This window comes from Chrysoperla carnea, chromosome 1 (genome assembly GCF_905475395.1).
Source record: "Chrysoperla carnea chromosome 1, inChrCarn1.1, whole genome shotgun sequence".
NCBI classification, from domain to species: Eukaryota; Metazoa; Arthropoda; class Insecta; order Neuroptera; family Chrysopidae; genus Chrysoperla; species Chrysoperla carnea.
This window is the reverse complement of record NC_058337.1, coordinates 111,269,010-111,284,561: the sequence shown is the minus strand read 5'-3', so window position 1 is coordinate 111,284,561 and position 15,552 is coordinate 111,269,010. Positions and strand designations below refer to the sequence as shown.

The 15,552-nt window shown below is 30.0% G+C and overlaps 1 protein-coding gene across 1 annotated transcript; it reads left to right on the top strand.

Annotated features, from left to right (window-relative positions):
• Window positions 1-9,573: 9,573 nt before the first annotated feature.
• LOC123293500 (transmembrane protease serine 11F-like) lies at window positions 9,574-14,877 on the top strand. Its single transcript, XM_044874352.1, has 15 exons — window positions 9,574-9,652; window positions 9,719-9,783; window positions 9,855-9,943; window positions 10,315-10,489; window positions 10,774-10,887; window positions 11,313-11,468; window positions 11,527-11,656; window positions 12,564-12,672; window positions 12,746-12,843; window positions 12,907-12,971; window positions 13,041-13,132; window positions 13,466-13,601; window positions 14,062-14,175; window positions 14,456-14,620; window positions 14,681-14,877. Exons 1-15 carry the CDS (start codon window positions 9,604-9,606, stop codon window positions 14,828-14,830), a joined length of 1,707 nt encoding a protein of 568 aa, XP_044730287.1. The 5' UTR covers window positions 9,574-9,603; the 3' UTR covers window positions 14,831-14,877.
• Window positions 14,878-15,552: the final 675 nt, after the last annotated feature.

Below are 15,552 nucleotides of genomic sequence, written 5' to 3'. Positions count from 1 at the left end.
TGTAAAGCACACAAGTACTTTTTTATAATAATTAAAGTATTCAACTGTATTTCAACCACTACTAATTGTCCTCTTACATATTCTTTAATGAAACAGTCCTTAGGCTTATTGTCAAAGTTTTGAAAGTATATTTTCAAAATTTTTTAGGCCACAGAGCTGCACCTTTTTTGTTGATCAACATTCTCTTGTTGACATGATCAACATTCTCTCTACGACCTTTTTCGTAGAAGGAAATTTGTCAGATACTATGACCACTTGATAACATAATTTTAAAACAATTCAGCCAAAGTGAACTATTTATTTATGTATCGAACAACAAAATCACTGTTCGACGTGGTAGACATATGCTCATCGGCGCAGTAATTTGGTCGAAAAAATTTCATTTGGTCATAGTGTCCAACAAATTATCTACTGCGCTTTTTCAGACCGATAGCTTCCACCAGATGTTATAAGGCTCGTTTGAAAACACAGCACTTTAGAAAAAAAGCCTTTTACAAAATTTCAAGTATTTATTCACCATTTAACCAAAAGAGTACTGTCCCGTGGACTATTTGCCAGGTACTGACGATATACGACGGAGGACACTAGGTATTTTATCGTACTAGGAGAATAATAAATAAAGGTAAGTTTAGTAATGAAGAAAAATGCGGTTTCAATCATGTCTCGAGTGTATATTTTCGATTTACGAGATTTTATATTCGTATTTGAATGATTTTGTACATAGACAATAAACGATTTAACACTCATTTTCTTTATTTCCAAATTGATCTTCATTCTTGGTAGACAAAAAGAATATGAGGAATTTCACTTCATATTTCTCCAAAAACGTATTTATAATATAATATTGATTCCGTAGAAATAATATATCAAACACTCGAACTAAAAAAAAGGGTGTTATAAGTTTGATCGCTATGGAGAATGTTCTTAGCAATGTTTAAAAAGTGCAATTTTATGGTTTCGTACCCGATAAAACTAAAAATTGGCGAAGATCTACCAAATCAACTCAATTTGGAAAAGGCTGTGAGGAAAAAGACAATTTAATGAAGATTGTTCTTAGGTATGTTCTAATTCGATTTTTGGGTTCCGTACCCGAAAAATTTATCGCGGGTTTTTTAAATTTTGTAAATTTTACTTGTATTTCTGTGTAGCGTTCAAAACTGCCATGACTACTATCTCAGTAATATCTATCTACCAAACCACTTTTGTCAAAAAATTTTCCCAATCGTTTGTTTCAATGTGCTAGACTATTTTGTCTCGAATTATCAACGAAATAAATTTTGCTTAATGAAAAGAGTAAACTAAAACTAATTAACGTATTTGTTAAACTGTCACGAGTAATAAATGAACGTGTCCATTAGTTTATTAATACGTCAAGGTGCATTAGTTTAGTTAGGTGTAATTATTTCGTAATGAATATAACCAAACTATATCATATTCGTTTAGCTGTGTAAATTGGTAAACAATAATTTTTTTATCGTTGATTAACACATGTAGGTCTAGAACCAGATGTAGTACTTAACAGCCATTGAAGAGCAACTGGAAATCTGGTAGTCAGTGGTTAGGGGCGAGTGTGAACCAAAAATTTTCAATTATTAAGCTTTAAATTGATAAATATTAATTGAATAAAAAATCATTTTGTCCGCAACAAAGTAGAGTTGTCATTTTCCGACTCTAAAATAGTAATTTTTAAGGCTTCGAACAACGAACATTTGGTTAATTTGACTGTAGAACAAAATTATTTTTACTTTTTTCAAATGAACTTCTTCAGCCACCAATGTTGAGCGGTTTTGGATAAGAGTAAAACTTTGGAATTCGTCAGTTTGGAAGCATATCACGCACATACATACCACGTTGAAAACATCGTTTTACGATCGATCGCGAAGAGAAGTGTATTTAATGACTTTTGAAGCCTTCGATAAATATTCATAAATTTTAAGATTACCACACAATTAAAATTTTTCGAATTCTGACTTTCGTTTCCAATTCTCTATTGAATAAAGTTTATTCGACATGTATTGTCTATAATATTTTACGGCTATTTCATTAGTATTAATAACTATTACATGAACGAAAAGATTTTTGATCAAAAATGTTCACAAACAAAAATGGTATCCTAAAGGTAATGTGTTCTGTGATGTAAAAGGAACTTGCTATAAGCTTTTAGAGCTTGTGGCAAGATAATAATCACGAGTTATAGCAATATATGTAGGTATAAATAAAATATTTCGATATGGATTCCTAATTAGTGTAAAACGCTTTGAATTATATTAATTTATGAATGTTTATTAAGAAGTTAACTATGAGTGTTTAATGGTGAATAATTTGTATAAAATAATTGTTTCTAGGAAAATACAGAATAGAATTGTAAGAAACTCATTTGTATTCGAATTATTTATTACCTAACTCCAACCTTTATCTTTTGCAGTTATATACTGAGTGTATATTAATTCGATACAAATATTAGAGGAAGTTGTGCTTAAGCTGGTTTGGTACATATTGGACCAATTAAACTCGATATGAAAATGCACAAAGTTCGATTCAGCGCATTTTTGACCCCTGACTTAAAAAAAGGAATGTTGTAAGTTTGACCTCCATGTGTGTGTGTCTGTCTGTTCGGATGAACCGATTTTGATTTTGATTTTGTTTCGTTTGGTAAACTTGCTCCATTAAAGGTAATTTAATGAAGAGTGTTCTTAGATATGTTTCAAGTGCGAGTTTAGGTTTCCATACCCGAAAAATTTGCCGGGGGTAAATTTAACTTGTGTTACTTTTCACACGTATTATACCATGTATATGAAATATACCAAGGTATACTAAGTTTAGTCCCAAGGTTTGCAACGCTTAAAAATATTGATGCTATGAACAAAATTTTTGTATAGGTGGCCATAAAATCACCTAATTAATCCATTTCCGGTTATCTGTCTGTCTGTCGTCTGTCCGTCTGTCATCACGATTAGTCAAAAACGAAAAGAGATATGAAGCTGAAATTTGTATAGCGTGCTAAGGACGTAAAAAGTGAGGTCGAGTTCGTAAATGAGCAACATTGGCCAATTAGGTCTTGGGTCCGTAGGGCCCATTTTGTAAACTGTTAGAGATAGAACAAAAGTTTAAATGTAAAAAATGTTCCTTACAAAATAATAAACAACTTTTGCTTGAAACATTTTTTCGTAAACATCGCTGTTTACACATGAAAGCGCAAATATATAGGAATATCAGTTGTATATGTGTGACATGTATGTATGTGTAATATAATAAAGTAATCAACACTTTCTATACATGGTATTTCAACAATTAACTCAGTCAATTGTTTGTTTTCACTTGTTTTTATTAAAAATATTGTATGGAGTATTGGTAAATTATTACTTCTGTGTAACAAATAATTTGTTAGTCATTTCTTTCAAATACAATACACGCCACAAAATTTCAATTTTTTAAATGAATACCTCCACGACCGTGCTCATACATCCTTAAGCATTTTGTTGAACCAAGCAAATATTAACTTGCTACCAGTTGAATGTTTTATACACATATGATTTGATAACATTATATATTTTATATATTTAATATTTCATATATTATTATTTCACATATCATCAATATCATATAGAAGTGGTTCATTCAAATATCGGAAATTGAAATCTATTGTACGGCAATATTGGAAAATCACTCACTACTAAATGTTGTAGTTATAGTAGAGTAAGTAGTAAGTATATAGTCCTATATTATTTATACAAGTTACGGCTGAAGTGTGCGATTAATAGGTATGGTAGAGTAGTGAGTAGTCTCGCATATTACTTATACAAGGAAGAACTTAAGTGTACGATTTTGAAAACGCACTCAAACAAATCCCATACATTTTTAAGTGAAACACTTTTTTAGGCATGTTGGACACTTTTGGGACTTGCCAGCTGAATCAGTGGTATCGCTGCTGGACTGCCATTCAAAAATGATTCAAAGAAATTTTAACTGTTTATACTATAATAGTACGAAACCCTAAATTCACACATGGAAAAAAGCTAAGAAAACTCTCCATTAAAGTACCTTTTAAACAAAACAAAAAATATCAAAATCGGTACATCAGTTTAGGAGCTACGATGACACAGCCAGACACACAGAAAAAGAAGACAGACACACATACACATAGCGGTCTTAACTTAGAACACCCCTCTTTTTGGTTCGGGCCTTAAAAGTTTTAATTGTTTACTTCTTCCATTAGTGACTGAGTATCATTTTTTGAAAACTGCAAGCGTACACTTTCTTCTTGACAACCAAGTCAATAATCACATTTCGGAAAATTTAAACTACATATTGTCAATTACGTTCTTTCAGTGTGTTAACTGTTGCTGATCGGTTATTCTGACACAGTTTTTTTCTCTCTTGATACTTTCCCATGTCGTATACTCAAAATCGCATACTTCTCTGCCCCACTCTCTCTGGATGTATGCATATATGATTATTATTTTCAACACATAGGTGGCGGTTTCCAGGAAAATTACATTATACCATTTATTTGTGTGTACAATGGAAGTATAGATATTAATCTGTTCAACAGCATTTATCATCATATATACACATGTCGAATATAATTAAATGTTCGATGTGTAGTGTATAATCTTCTTCGTAGAAGAGGCACTCCCACATAGTAGGACAGAATTTTGTGCAGAACTTATTGAATTAGTACATATCGATAAGGCAGAGAGTTAGTATACTCATTTTGGGTATTCACTTCTCACTCTTTGCAAGCAAAGGTAAACTTTTGATGACATGTAGTGTTTGATTGTACGATGACATAGAAATTTTTTGCCTTTTGTGTCCTGAAAACTTTGGGAGTCAACAGGATACCAAACTGACTTTGTTTGATCACATCATATTAAATTGAAGCTATATTCATACTAAATCATGAATATATGAAACGTCTTTAACTAAAACTTTTATATAACGATTTTTCCCTGTATCAGTGAGTATTTTGTCAGTGTTACAAGATATCGACGGCTACAAGATATACAAAAATATCATATGTAAAAAGGACGACTTTGATTTTTCAACGGACTTTCTCTCTTGTTGTATAATAGTTGACTACTTACTATCCTGTAAACTAATATGAAACTAAATTTATGTTATTTATTGAAAACGTGTTGTTTGATACATTATTTCAATTGTAATACACAGGGTGTCCCCATGACTCGATCGACATAGCTATAAGTAAGTATTCTCGCATTCTTTTGGCAATTTTAAGTTGAAAGTGCCTTATATACTTTTATCCAAAACTCAATGGATAAGAAATGTGCACTTTTATGTCCTCAAAGGTAATGGTCAAGAGGAGTAAATTAATATAGTAAGCCATGTAAATATTTTGCCGAATTTTTTCAGAAATTTTAATGTTATGTCATAATAAATAACCAAAGGTAATGTACGCACATATTGGGTTGACTACTAAATCAGAATTATGTCTTTTTTAACTAATATTACAATTAATTGATACAGTAAAAACTATAAGTAGCTATAAAATTAACTCAATCATCAAGTATTTGATTTCTAAAATTAATACCTTAAATTTTCAGAATATATTTATTGTAAATAAAAAAAGTAAGCTCTACATTCATAATGAACCAAGGTACGAATGGAATAAAATTTCTTCTACTAGGTTCCCACGACACCTTTCGTTCTTTTTTATTTTTTAAGTGGTAATTTTAAGATTAATTTAATGTGTGTCACCCGCAGCTTCACCTCCGACGTCAATGAACATGAAATCTGAGAAATTTATTACTTTTTCTCCCTAGATGTGAAATATACTTTTCAATATGTTATTTTGATTCTATGGTGTTAAAAATATATTTTGATAAAAAAAATGCTATTTGGTTATAACTATTTGTGCAAGCATTTGCCTCTACAAGCGTAAGTACTTTAATTAAACAAATTATTTATTTTTATCATAAAGTTTGAATAGAATCTTTTTAATTAATGTAACTAATTAATAATGTGCTTGAATAGTTACAGTCTTAATAATAAAGTTTTATCTATTTAAAAAGAAATTGACTAACAAACTATAATAAAAGCTATTGTATAATTGTTCAAGGTATGTAAAATTGTCGGTAGTGACTATCAATAATCATTATAGATTATAAAAAATGTAATATGACCGCTTCATCAAACCTCTATATATAAACGCATCCGAATTTGTTTATGAATAATTTCGTGATTGAATACATTCTTCTTGTTCTATCGAATAATGTAAATTGGTATTTAAAATATAAGAGCAATATTGCTGATGTTAACAGATTATTTATAAGCGATAATCTGTTATAATATTCTTGTTTATTCACCATACTGGCGAAAAACAATATTATTACCTCAATTATCCATTTCATACGTCCAAACTTGAATAAATTTTATTCAGGCCTATTCATTTTAGTTTTTATTCAATGCTCAGACTGATTTTGGAAAATGATTGACATGGAAAAGTTACTGACAATGTTTTTTTTGTTCTTAATGGGTTCGAGAATAAAAAAATTTCCAAAAAGTTTTACAGGCATCCATTAACTTGGGAGTTATCCTCAAGTAATTAAATATCTTTTTATTTTTTACCCATAAATCTTTTTGCAATAAAAGTTGACAAAACGAAGTAAAAATTGAAAACTTTTATTACCTTTTATAAAATACAATAAATTATCTTAACACAAAAGTTATTTAAAAACTTTATATTAAAAATTTATAAAAACGAAAGACAAGAGATAAAATAGACACTTCTTAAACTAAGGTTTGATGTTTGAAATCACTTCTTACAAAAGTGGTTTGTAAATCACTAATTTTGGAGCCATTTTTCCTACTATCCAAGTGAATTGTTTTCCAGCTTTCAAGCAAATTTTTTTATCGTTTCTGGTCCGTAAAATTTCATACCACACCCCTAAAAAATGCTGTTCATAACATAGTAACCAATGGTATTTTGAAGACACTAGACATTCTTGACCACATTTTTGTTATATGAAAGATGACACAGTTCTCAAAACCCCCATTTGCGGACATTCAATTAAGTAAGCCTTTTCTCGTTACATAATTGATATCTACTCATGTCAGGAGTTTAGGTTACCCATTTTATAAGATTTCTCTTCTAAGATAAACTAAGATACAGAAAAATACTTCAAGCAATAGTTGTTCGTATCAAAAGTGGCCATCTTATGGGCGTCTTAGATTACATTTAGATCTTGATGGTTAGTTTTGTTTCAAAAAAATATATTCAAACAAACATGTTCGTATTTTAATAAAGAAGGTAGACCTCATTAAAAGCACAGTTAATGTCTTCTGAGATAAACTGTATAATAGAATGTACATTTACGAAAGAAAATTTACTAAAAGTATGAAAATATCGAGCTTATAATCTGCATAATCAGTTCATACGTCTCGTATTTATAAAGATAAATTTGTATATACAGGTATAAAAAAAAAACGATTTGTATTATTCTATTTTTATTATGTAGAAGATACATTCTTTTATATGTACCTAATAATAAAATATCATATAAAGATCAAATAAATAGCTATATTATATTATTTTATAAAATTCAATCAATCATTTTATTTCTCTTTCAATTTATTATATACGTATGTTTTATTATATTTTTTAAGCGTATTTTTCACTTGAAAGAAAATCAGATATTGGTTTTGTGCCGCTTAACAGTGATTCCTCGCGTTGTAAAGGTATAGTCCGGAAAGTTAAAAATTATTAACCTTTGATTTGTTAAATTTTGAAATAAGCAGTTTCTCAAGGTAAAATTGTAGATTTTTAATCTTTAAAAGCATATAGTCGAGGTACCATTTTTTTACAAATTAATATCATGAGCGTAACTAAAAGGGGTACAATTGGGCAATAGCCTTCCAAAGTAAAACAATGAAGCTACGCCAATGATGGCTGTAAGTGCTTAATTAAACAGGCTAAAAGCTTTCTAGTAGTTTTCTTGAAATGGGATATTTGTCCCTATGAAAGCCTTACGTCAATAATGGCTACATCTGTCTAGATACAGATTGCCAGGATGTATAGTGGCAATTAACGAAGTTTTAAGCAATTTACGCTTGATTTTGCTCATTTCAGAATCATAAATGTACTCTATTCCAGCGAATGGCGGGGGATCAACAGGGATGTGGTATGAGTGAATATCACTACAGGTGAAGGACCCTCACTGCACGGACAGAAAAATGAAGTTGGTTTTGAAATGCTATAGAAGTTCGCAAAATATGAACGTTTAATATTCCTTATTAAACAAAGAGGAAGATATAGATTAGTGACGTCATTGTTCGATTTCACCATAGATACATATAAAATACATATAAAACTTTGTTTTGCTAAAAGAAGATGGACAACAATCTTTGAATGCTTATAACTTCTTTGTTTTATAATCAATTTTAATTTCACTTGCATATTTTGTATCAATTCTAGTTTTACATTTTTATGCGTAATATGGCAAATTCGGCATCAGACAACTACCGTATTAAACAATGGAAAGGCTATATCTAATTTACCATCAAAAATTTAATGTGTAACTATTTTTTAAACTGTAGTACTCAAAGAGAAAATAAAAATATTAATGCAAATATGCCCATTGTCGTTGCTGTGGAACAGTCGCAATGTAAATGGAAATAAATTCAACATTGGTCTTTAACACAAAAATCGAATTTCCGGGAAAAGTAAAAATATTCCCTTATACAAAGTTGTGTGAGTATCTGAGAATTTTACTTAAGTTTAAGTTTGTTCAAATCAAATGACAATTTTATTTTTAATAATTCTAAAAAGAGAGTTTGTTTAGCTTAGGCAGTTGCTGTGTGACGAATTTTGTTTTGTGTTTAGTTTTATTTCAATACATTATGAACTTACTTAGGGATTATACAATAAATTGTGAATATTTCCCTCTTTTATTGACTGTGATTCCTGTGTCTATGTCTTTTCACTTTATATACACATTATTTTTCTTCTTAGAGTCTTTTGCCGTATGAATATGAGAAACTTTGAATATCGCGTAATGATTTCTAGTATTTATTGATAATGTCAAAAGAAATGAATGCATTTTAAAGTATAACTTTTGGATAATAATAAAACTATTTAACTATTGACTTGTATCACGCGATCGTAGTAAATTCTCCTTCAATAAAGCATACTTTTTATTTCATTTTATATACGTCTCGAAAATGGTGAAAAGTCGAATAAAAGGCATATCTTTTATAAATAAATAATAATTAAAAAAAAAGAAACTAAAAAAACACGCTTTTGTAACTAGTTGAACTAAAAAATAGAAAATAATGTCTATTAATTTAATTTTTAGTTAAAAACAAAAGTAAAAGCTTTACTAATTATCAGAACCTGAATTTTCTTAATATTAACAAAAAAAAATTTTTATTTGTTCGCGTCCCCTTATCTTTTATTGCTGTCTCCTTTCATTCGCACCATATCTGTATTTGCGCAAGCAAATTTTACCTGTTTCATCCATTGATAACACTGAATTGATTTGCAATCTATGAGGCAAAATTCAAGTATTAAACAAAAAAATAATACACTTAAAAATAAAATATTTTGGTAAAATTCGTTAGTTGTTCTTGAAACTGTAATATTTAATCATGTTACGAATTTGTATTCTTCTAATTACATTGGCTGTACCAATTTTGGGTACTAATATTTCGTAAAGACATTTATCACGTGTTTAGCTTTTAATAAATTACTTTTTGTGTGTAGGGGCATCAATTGAAGGAAGAGTTGTAGGAGGCGTGGATGCTGATTTGGGAGATGTTCCCTCCATTGTAAGAATTACTGTATTTTTTGGTTAAATTAGAGACTCTTTATCTAATAAGAAAATTATTTTACTCAAAAGGTTTCATTGAGAAGTTATGGCGAACATAACTGTGGAGGAGTTTTAATATCCAAAGATTATGTTTTAACTGCAGGACATTGTGCTTTCTCGTAAGAACTGTTTCTTTTACTAGTACTCTTTGCTTCGCTATTCATGTTCAGATTCAAAACTATTAGGTTAGGTTATGGTTACCTTACCTTATCTAATAGTGCAGTATATTCAACTAATATTTGCATGTCGGTTTGCCTAGAGAACCCATAAGATTTTGCCATCCAAAAGTTAAAAAAATCTCTCAACGTTCCTGAAGAAGTTTTCTTTTCAAAAAAAGATTGATTACAAGAAATATACTAAAAGGGTTCATTGTTTAATACCCTGGGTATCATTAGACACAATTGTTTTCTCGTTAATAATATTAGCATGAGAGCGAAGTTAGAAATGGTTAAGATATTCTAGTCCTAATTTTGTTTTTTTACAAAAATAGTCCAAAGTCTATACAATATGGAGTTATCGAAATTGAGCCAAGTGCTGAAGACGAAACAGTCATTTCTATTGCAGCAATAATCCTGCATGAGAATTATAGCAGCTCGACATTGGAAAATGACATCGCATTATTAAAAGTGCGTAAGAATTCTTTATTTTTAATTCGACGTTGGATAGTAGGTAATATTTAGAATTGTCCCCTTCTTGAATTTTTTGCACTTGACAACCAAAATTTATATAAATGTTCAATCTTAATGTTAATTAATAACCCATTATGTAAGATATCGTATTTTATTGCAAAGTGCGAAATGGAAAATAAATTGAACGTACAATGTTTGCAATAAATCTAATAGTGTTTGAAAGTTAAAGTAAAAAAACCCATATGTATCATCTTTGAATATGCCATTGGAATCAAGTTCGAAAATTAGAATAGAGAAATATAACATTTTAAACTTTACAGTTAGCAGAACCAGCAGTATTTGGTAAATATGTAAAACCAGCAGTTTTACCTGAAAAAGACGAGCCTGCTCCAGGAGGAAGTAACGTTCTTTTAGCTGGATGGGGATACACAGCTGTAAGTTATAAAATTAACTTTACCATTCCTTCGTTTGTCAATCCTAGTAGCTCAACTGATTAAAGAGTAACCAATTCCGTTCGCAGTATGCCTAGGCTAGCGGGTTCAATTACCGCCGTCACAACAAAAATTAATTTAATTAATAGTTGTGATGGACTCGTGTAGTACCAGGTTTATGCATGAAGAAGGTGCACTCGGCCTCTCAAATTAATTGAGGAGTTTATAAATGAAATTATCAACGAAAAAGGTGATAAAAACATAAATGGTATCACAATGGATTCTTTGGCCTAAGTGTGTCCTTCACGGACAACCAATATAACCTTACCTAACCTATTCCTACGTTTGATTAACGGAGTTCCGAACATAGAAAAATTTTTTACATTTTCTAGATAGACTCTTTTCTACATAATTTTGTTACTCTTCAGACTGGTGGATTTATGCCCAAGAGATTACAAAAGGCTAATATTACCATTGTAGACCTTGAGGAATGTAGAAGTATCCATCAAAATGGAAATGGTATGATTATTTATGATAGTAATATATGCGCAGGAGTTCCAGGAGGATCGAAAGAACAATGCAATGTAATTATCTCTTCCAAGGGACTTTAAGAGTAAAAATTAATTTTGTTTTGCTTTTAAGGGTGACTCTGGTGGTCCATTAACATTGGATGGAAAAGTTGTGGGATTGGTATCACGGTCAATAAAGCCATGTGGAACACCTCCTTTTCCAGGTGCATACACACGTGTTGCAAGTTTCAGAGATTGGATACGTAAAAATTCTGGTGTATAAATTTGTAACTTAAATAAATAATTACTTTGATAAATAAATGGTAACTTTGAGCACTGTATATTTCATTGTCGTTGTTTTGGAATCCTCCCATTAATTGACCTGTACTATCCTTCGTTCTGACTTGACTGCCAAAACACAAAGCAATCGATTCCACATAGAATCTACTATCATCAGTGTAACTTTCAAATTGACATAATATTTTATTGGTAGAAAACCCTAATCAAAAATATGAAACGCCTGTTCACACAGTCATTCTTATATTTAATACAAAATAATTTTGTTTCCAATTGTTAACTCCCTCATCATAACAGGAAGTATAATCTCAGATAATTTTTATACATACATTTCACTAAGTATGATATTTTAAAACTTTAAAAAATTATTGTTTGATAAAAAAATCGTGAGTAGAAGAGTTCCATCACTAAGGTCACATTCTCCTTCCATTAGAAGGTTTTTATTGGAATGCGACTCGAGAAAGGTTACTCCTACAAAAAAACCACTCCTTTAGAATTAACTAATCCTTTAACCGTAAAAAAATGATATTTTGGCATAAAAAAAGAATAAGAGTGATAAGAAGTTGATCCCACAAAGAACTTAGCTTATTTGTATATTTTTAAAACACTTTAGATGAATTCGGAAACGCTATGAAGGTGCACAAAACCTCAAATTTCATGATATTTCGTTCATAAATAAGAAAAACTGAGTTAGAAAATTTACACAAGTTATTTAATTAGGTATTGGAATTTAATCTAAGAATACGACCTCAAAAGTAAGGGACTAACTTCGTTCCCGTAACTAAAAATAATCATGGTTTGTTTGGTTATATGTATATTTGGTGTCCACTACCGGCAAATTTAGTCCATAACATGCTGAATTTTATCTTGCAGCGGTTATTGAACACGCTATAATTGGTAGGTATACCGCGTATGGAAGTTTGACTATGTTTGGCAAAAAAATAATAATCCTAAACATTCAAAATTTAATATTTGATACAAGGTTAGATAACATTGAATTAATATTAGTGATAAAATTCAAGTGTCATAAATATATAAGTCACTTAAAAATCAAGTATTTTGGTACAATTAAAAAAGTTTTCCTTCCAAGCAAGATATATAATCATGTTGCGATTTTGTATTCTTCTAATTACGTTGGTTATACCAATTTTGGGTATTAATCCTTAGTGAAAACATATTCTTAGGTGTTCAATTCATTAAATTTTTGTGATTTTAGGAGCGTCTCTTGAAAATAGAGTTATAGGAGGTGAAGATGCCAATTTAGGAGATGTTCCTTCAATTGTAAGAGTTATTCCATATCTTTGGTGTAGTTAAAGACTACTTATTTAATAAGAAATTATTTTCTAAAAGGTTTCTTTACGTCGGGACAGTGGTGATCAAAACTGTGGTGGAGTTTTAATTTCTAAGGATTACGTGCTAACTGCTGCACATTGCGCTCCATCGTAAGAACATTTTAAATTATCTTTTCAATTTCGATGTTTATATTATTTATTTTAACACATAATAATTATTGACCAGTTTTCGTTGCTAGTAAACAAAGGATTATTAAACGATATATCAAGCGCGTTAACTGCCTAATAACCTGAATATACTGCTTCGCTTACTTGTTTAGAAACCCAAAACTGTGACAAATATATTATTGTATTTATGGGAAAAAATCTGAAACAAAATTTTTTTGATTTTGGTGGCAAAAAGTGTTTGATAGATAGATCATTATGATGATGAGTTTCATGAAAAGGTTAGAAGCCAGTAATAAGTTTTATTTGTTTTCACAGTGCCGAATCAATACAATACGGAGTTTTAGACATTGATTCAAACGCTGATGATGAAACAGTAATTGCGGTTGCAGCAAAAATCGTTAATAAAAAATATGATAGCTGGACATTAGAAAATGACATTGCTTTACTCAAGGTACATAAAAATTTCTATATCCTTTTTATGCCATATGCTAGGATTACATTAAATTTAGTGTAATACTTGGGAATATTGAATATGATAACTCAAAAAACGATAAGATATAGTAAGTTCAAATTTGTATAACGTGTTCTAGATATAAAATGTTCTAGAAAAAAAAATTTGTGGATTCGATTATAGAGCTTTTAATACTTTATTAAACCGTAATAAATGGAAGAAAAATTAGTAAGACCAAATTGCTCCTTTTGTTTGAAACAATTTTTTCAAAAACTCTTACGGTTTTATTTTGTGTCATTAATCAATTTTAAGAATTACTAAACAAGCATTAATATGTAACTATATGCATAGCTTTTCAACAGTCAGCTCAGTTACTTGTTATCTTCCCTTGGATTATTTATTCGATAATGAGAGGTAACTCTCTAATTATAGGTATATAAAAGAATTTTAAATTTCACAGCTAGCCGAACCAGCAGTGTTTGGTAAATACGTTCAACCAGCAATTTTACCTGATACAGACGACCCTGTACCGGCAGGAAGTAACGTACTTTTAGCTGGCTGGGGAGTTAATTCGGTAAGTAATTTATTTGTAACTAAATTTTCTTATGCAGTAACATCACAAATTTACTTTTTTATACAAGCACTGATATAAATTTATTATAAACGGACTATCCTTTTTCGGTATCACAACGAACCCTATGGTATAAGTGTGTCCCACCCCAGGACAGCAACTCTAACCTGACCACCTACTTGTTATTCTTATTTTATACTAAACCCATCCAAAGTTTGCTTAAAAAATTTAGATTCCAGAAAACGGAAAAAGAATTTTAACAACATTTTCTATATTTACACAGAGCTTAAGTGGATATTCACCTACTAGGTTACAAAAAGCTAACCTTACTGTGGTGGACCTTGAAGAATGTAAAAGTATTCATCTTGGTGGTGGTAATAGTGGAATGACTGTTGTTGATAGTATGCTATGTGCGGGAAGTCCAGGTGGAGAGAAAGAACAATGCAATGTAAGTTTTGTTTTCAAGGTATTTTAAGAGCTAAAAATTCATTTGTTTTTTAATTTTAAGGGTGACTCAGGTGGTCCATTAACTTTTAATGGAAAAATAGTTGGCTTGGTATCTTGGTCAATCAAACCATGTGGACTTACTCCATATCCAGGTGTATATACACGTGTTGCAAGTTTTAGAAAATGGATACGTACAAATTCTGGTGTATAAATATGTAACTTCATTAAAATAAATTAAAATATATAATATGACACGGATATACTTGCAGAAATTTGTTTCGGCTTACTACTGTTAATGCGCAATATCTAATGCACTGATTTCTCAACGAGTTTCATCTAAATATTTTCATAAATTTAACAAATCAAAATTGATGAATTAATTGTATGTTCATATTATTTTTACTCTTTATTATTTTCATTATACTGATATGAATAAAAAAAATACCTGTAAGGGATTTTTGCATATCAATTTGTTTCGAAAATAATAAAAACATTAATAAATATCAATTATATAATTTACATTTTTTGCTTAGATTTTTAGTCATACTTTCCCCAATAATATAGACTTAAACAACGTGGCGAAGGTGATATGAATATTTTTTGCTTTCGTATATTAGGTTCACCAAAAAATGTCAATTTTGCTAAGCAGTAAAGTATGTTTGTGTTTTGTATCTGCCATTACAAAACAGATTTTAATAAAAAATACATTAAATGAGGGGGAACTATGACTTAAAGAACACATTTCTACTGCTCACGAGTTTTGTTTTCCATTGATGGAAAAATGAATTTAAAAAATTTTATTTCATAAATTCTGATTGCAATTTGTTCAATTTTTGTATTATGGTTTCGACTGACGATATATGTTCCTTAACATACTTTTCGCTGGTCAAAGTAGTGATTGATTATTCATTTTTTTTTTTTTCGAACCACTTA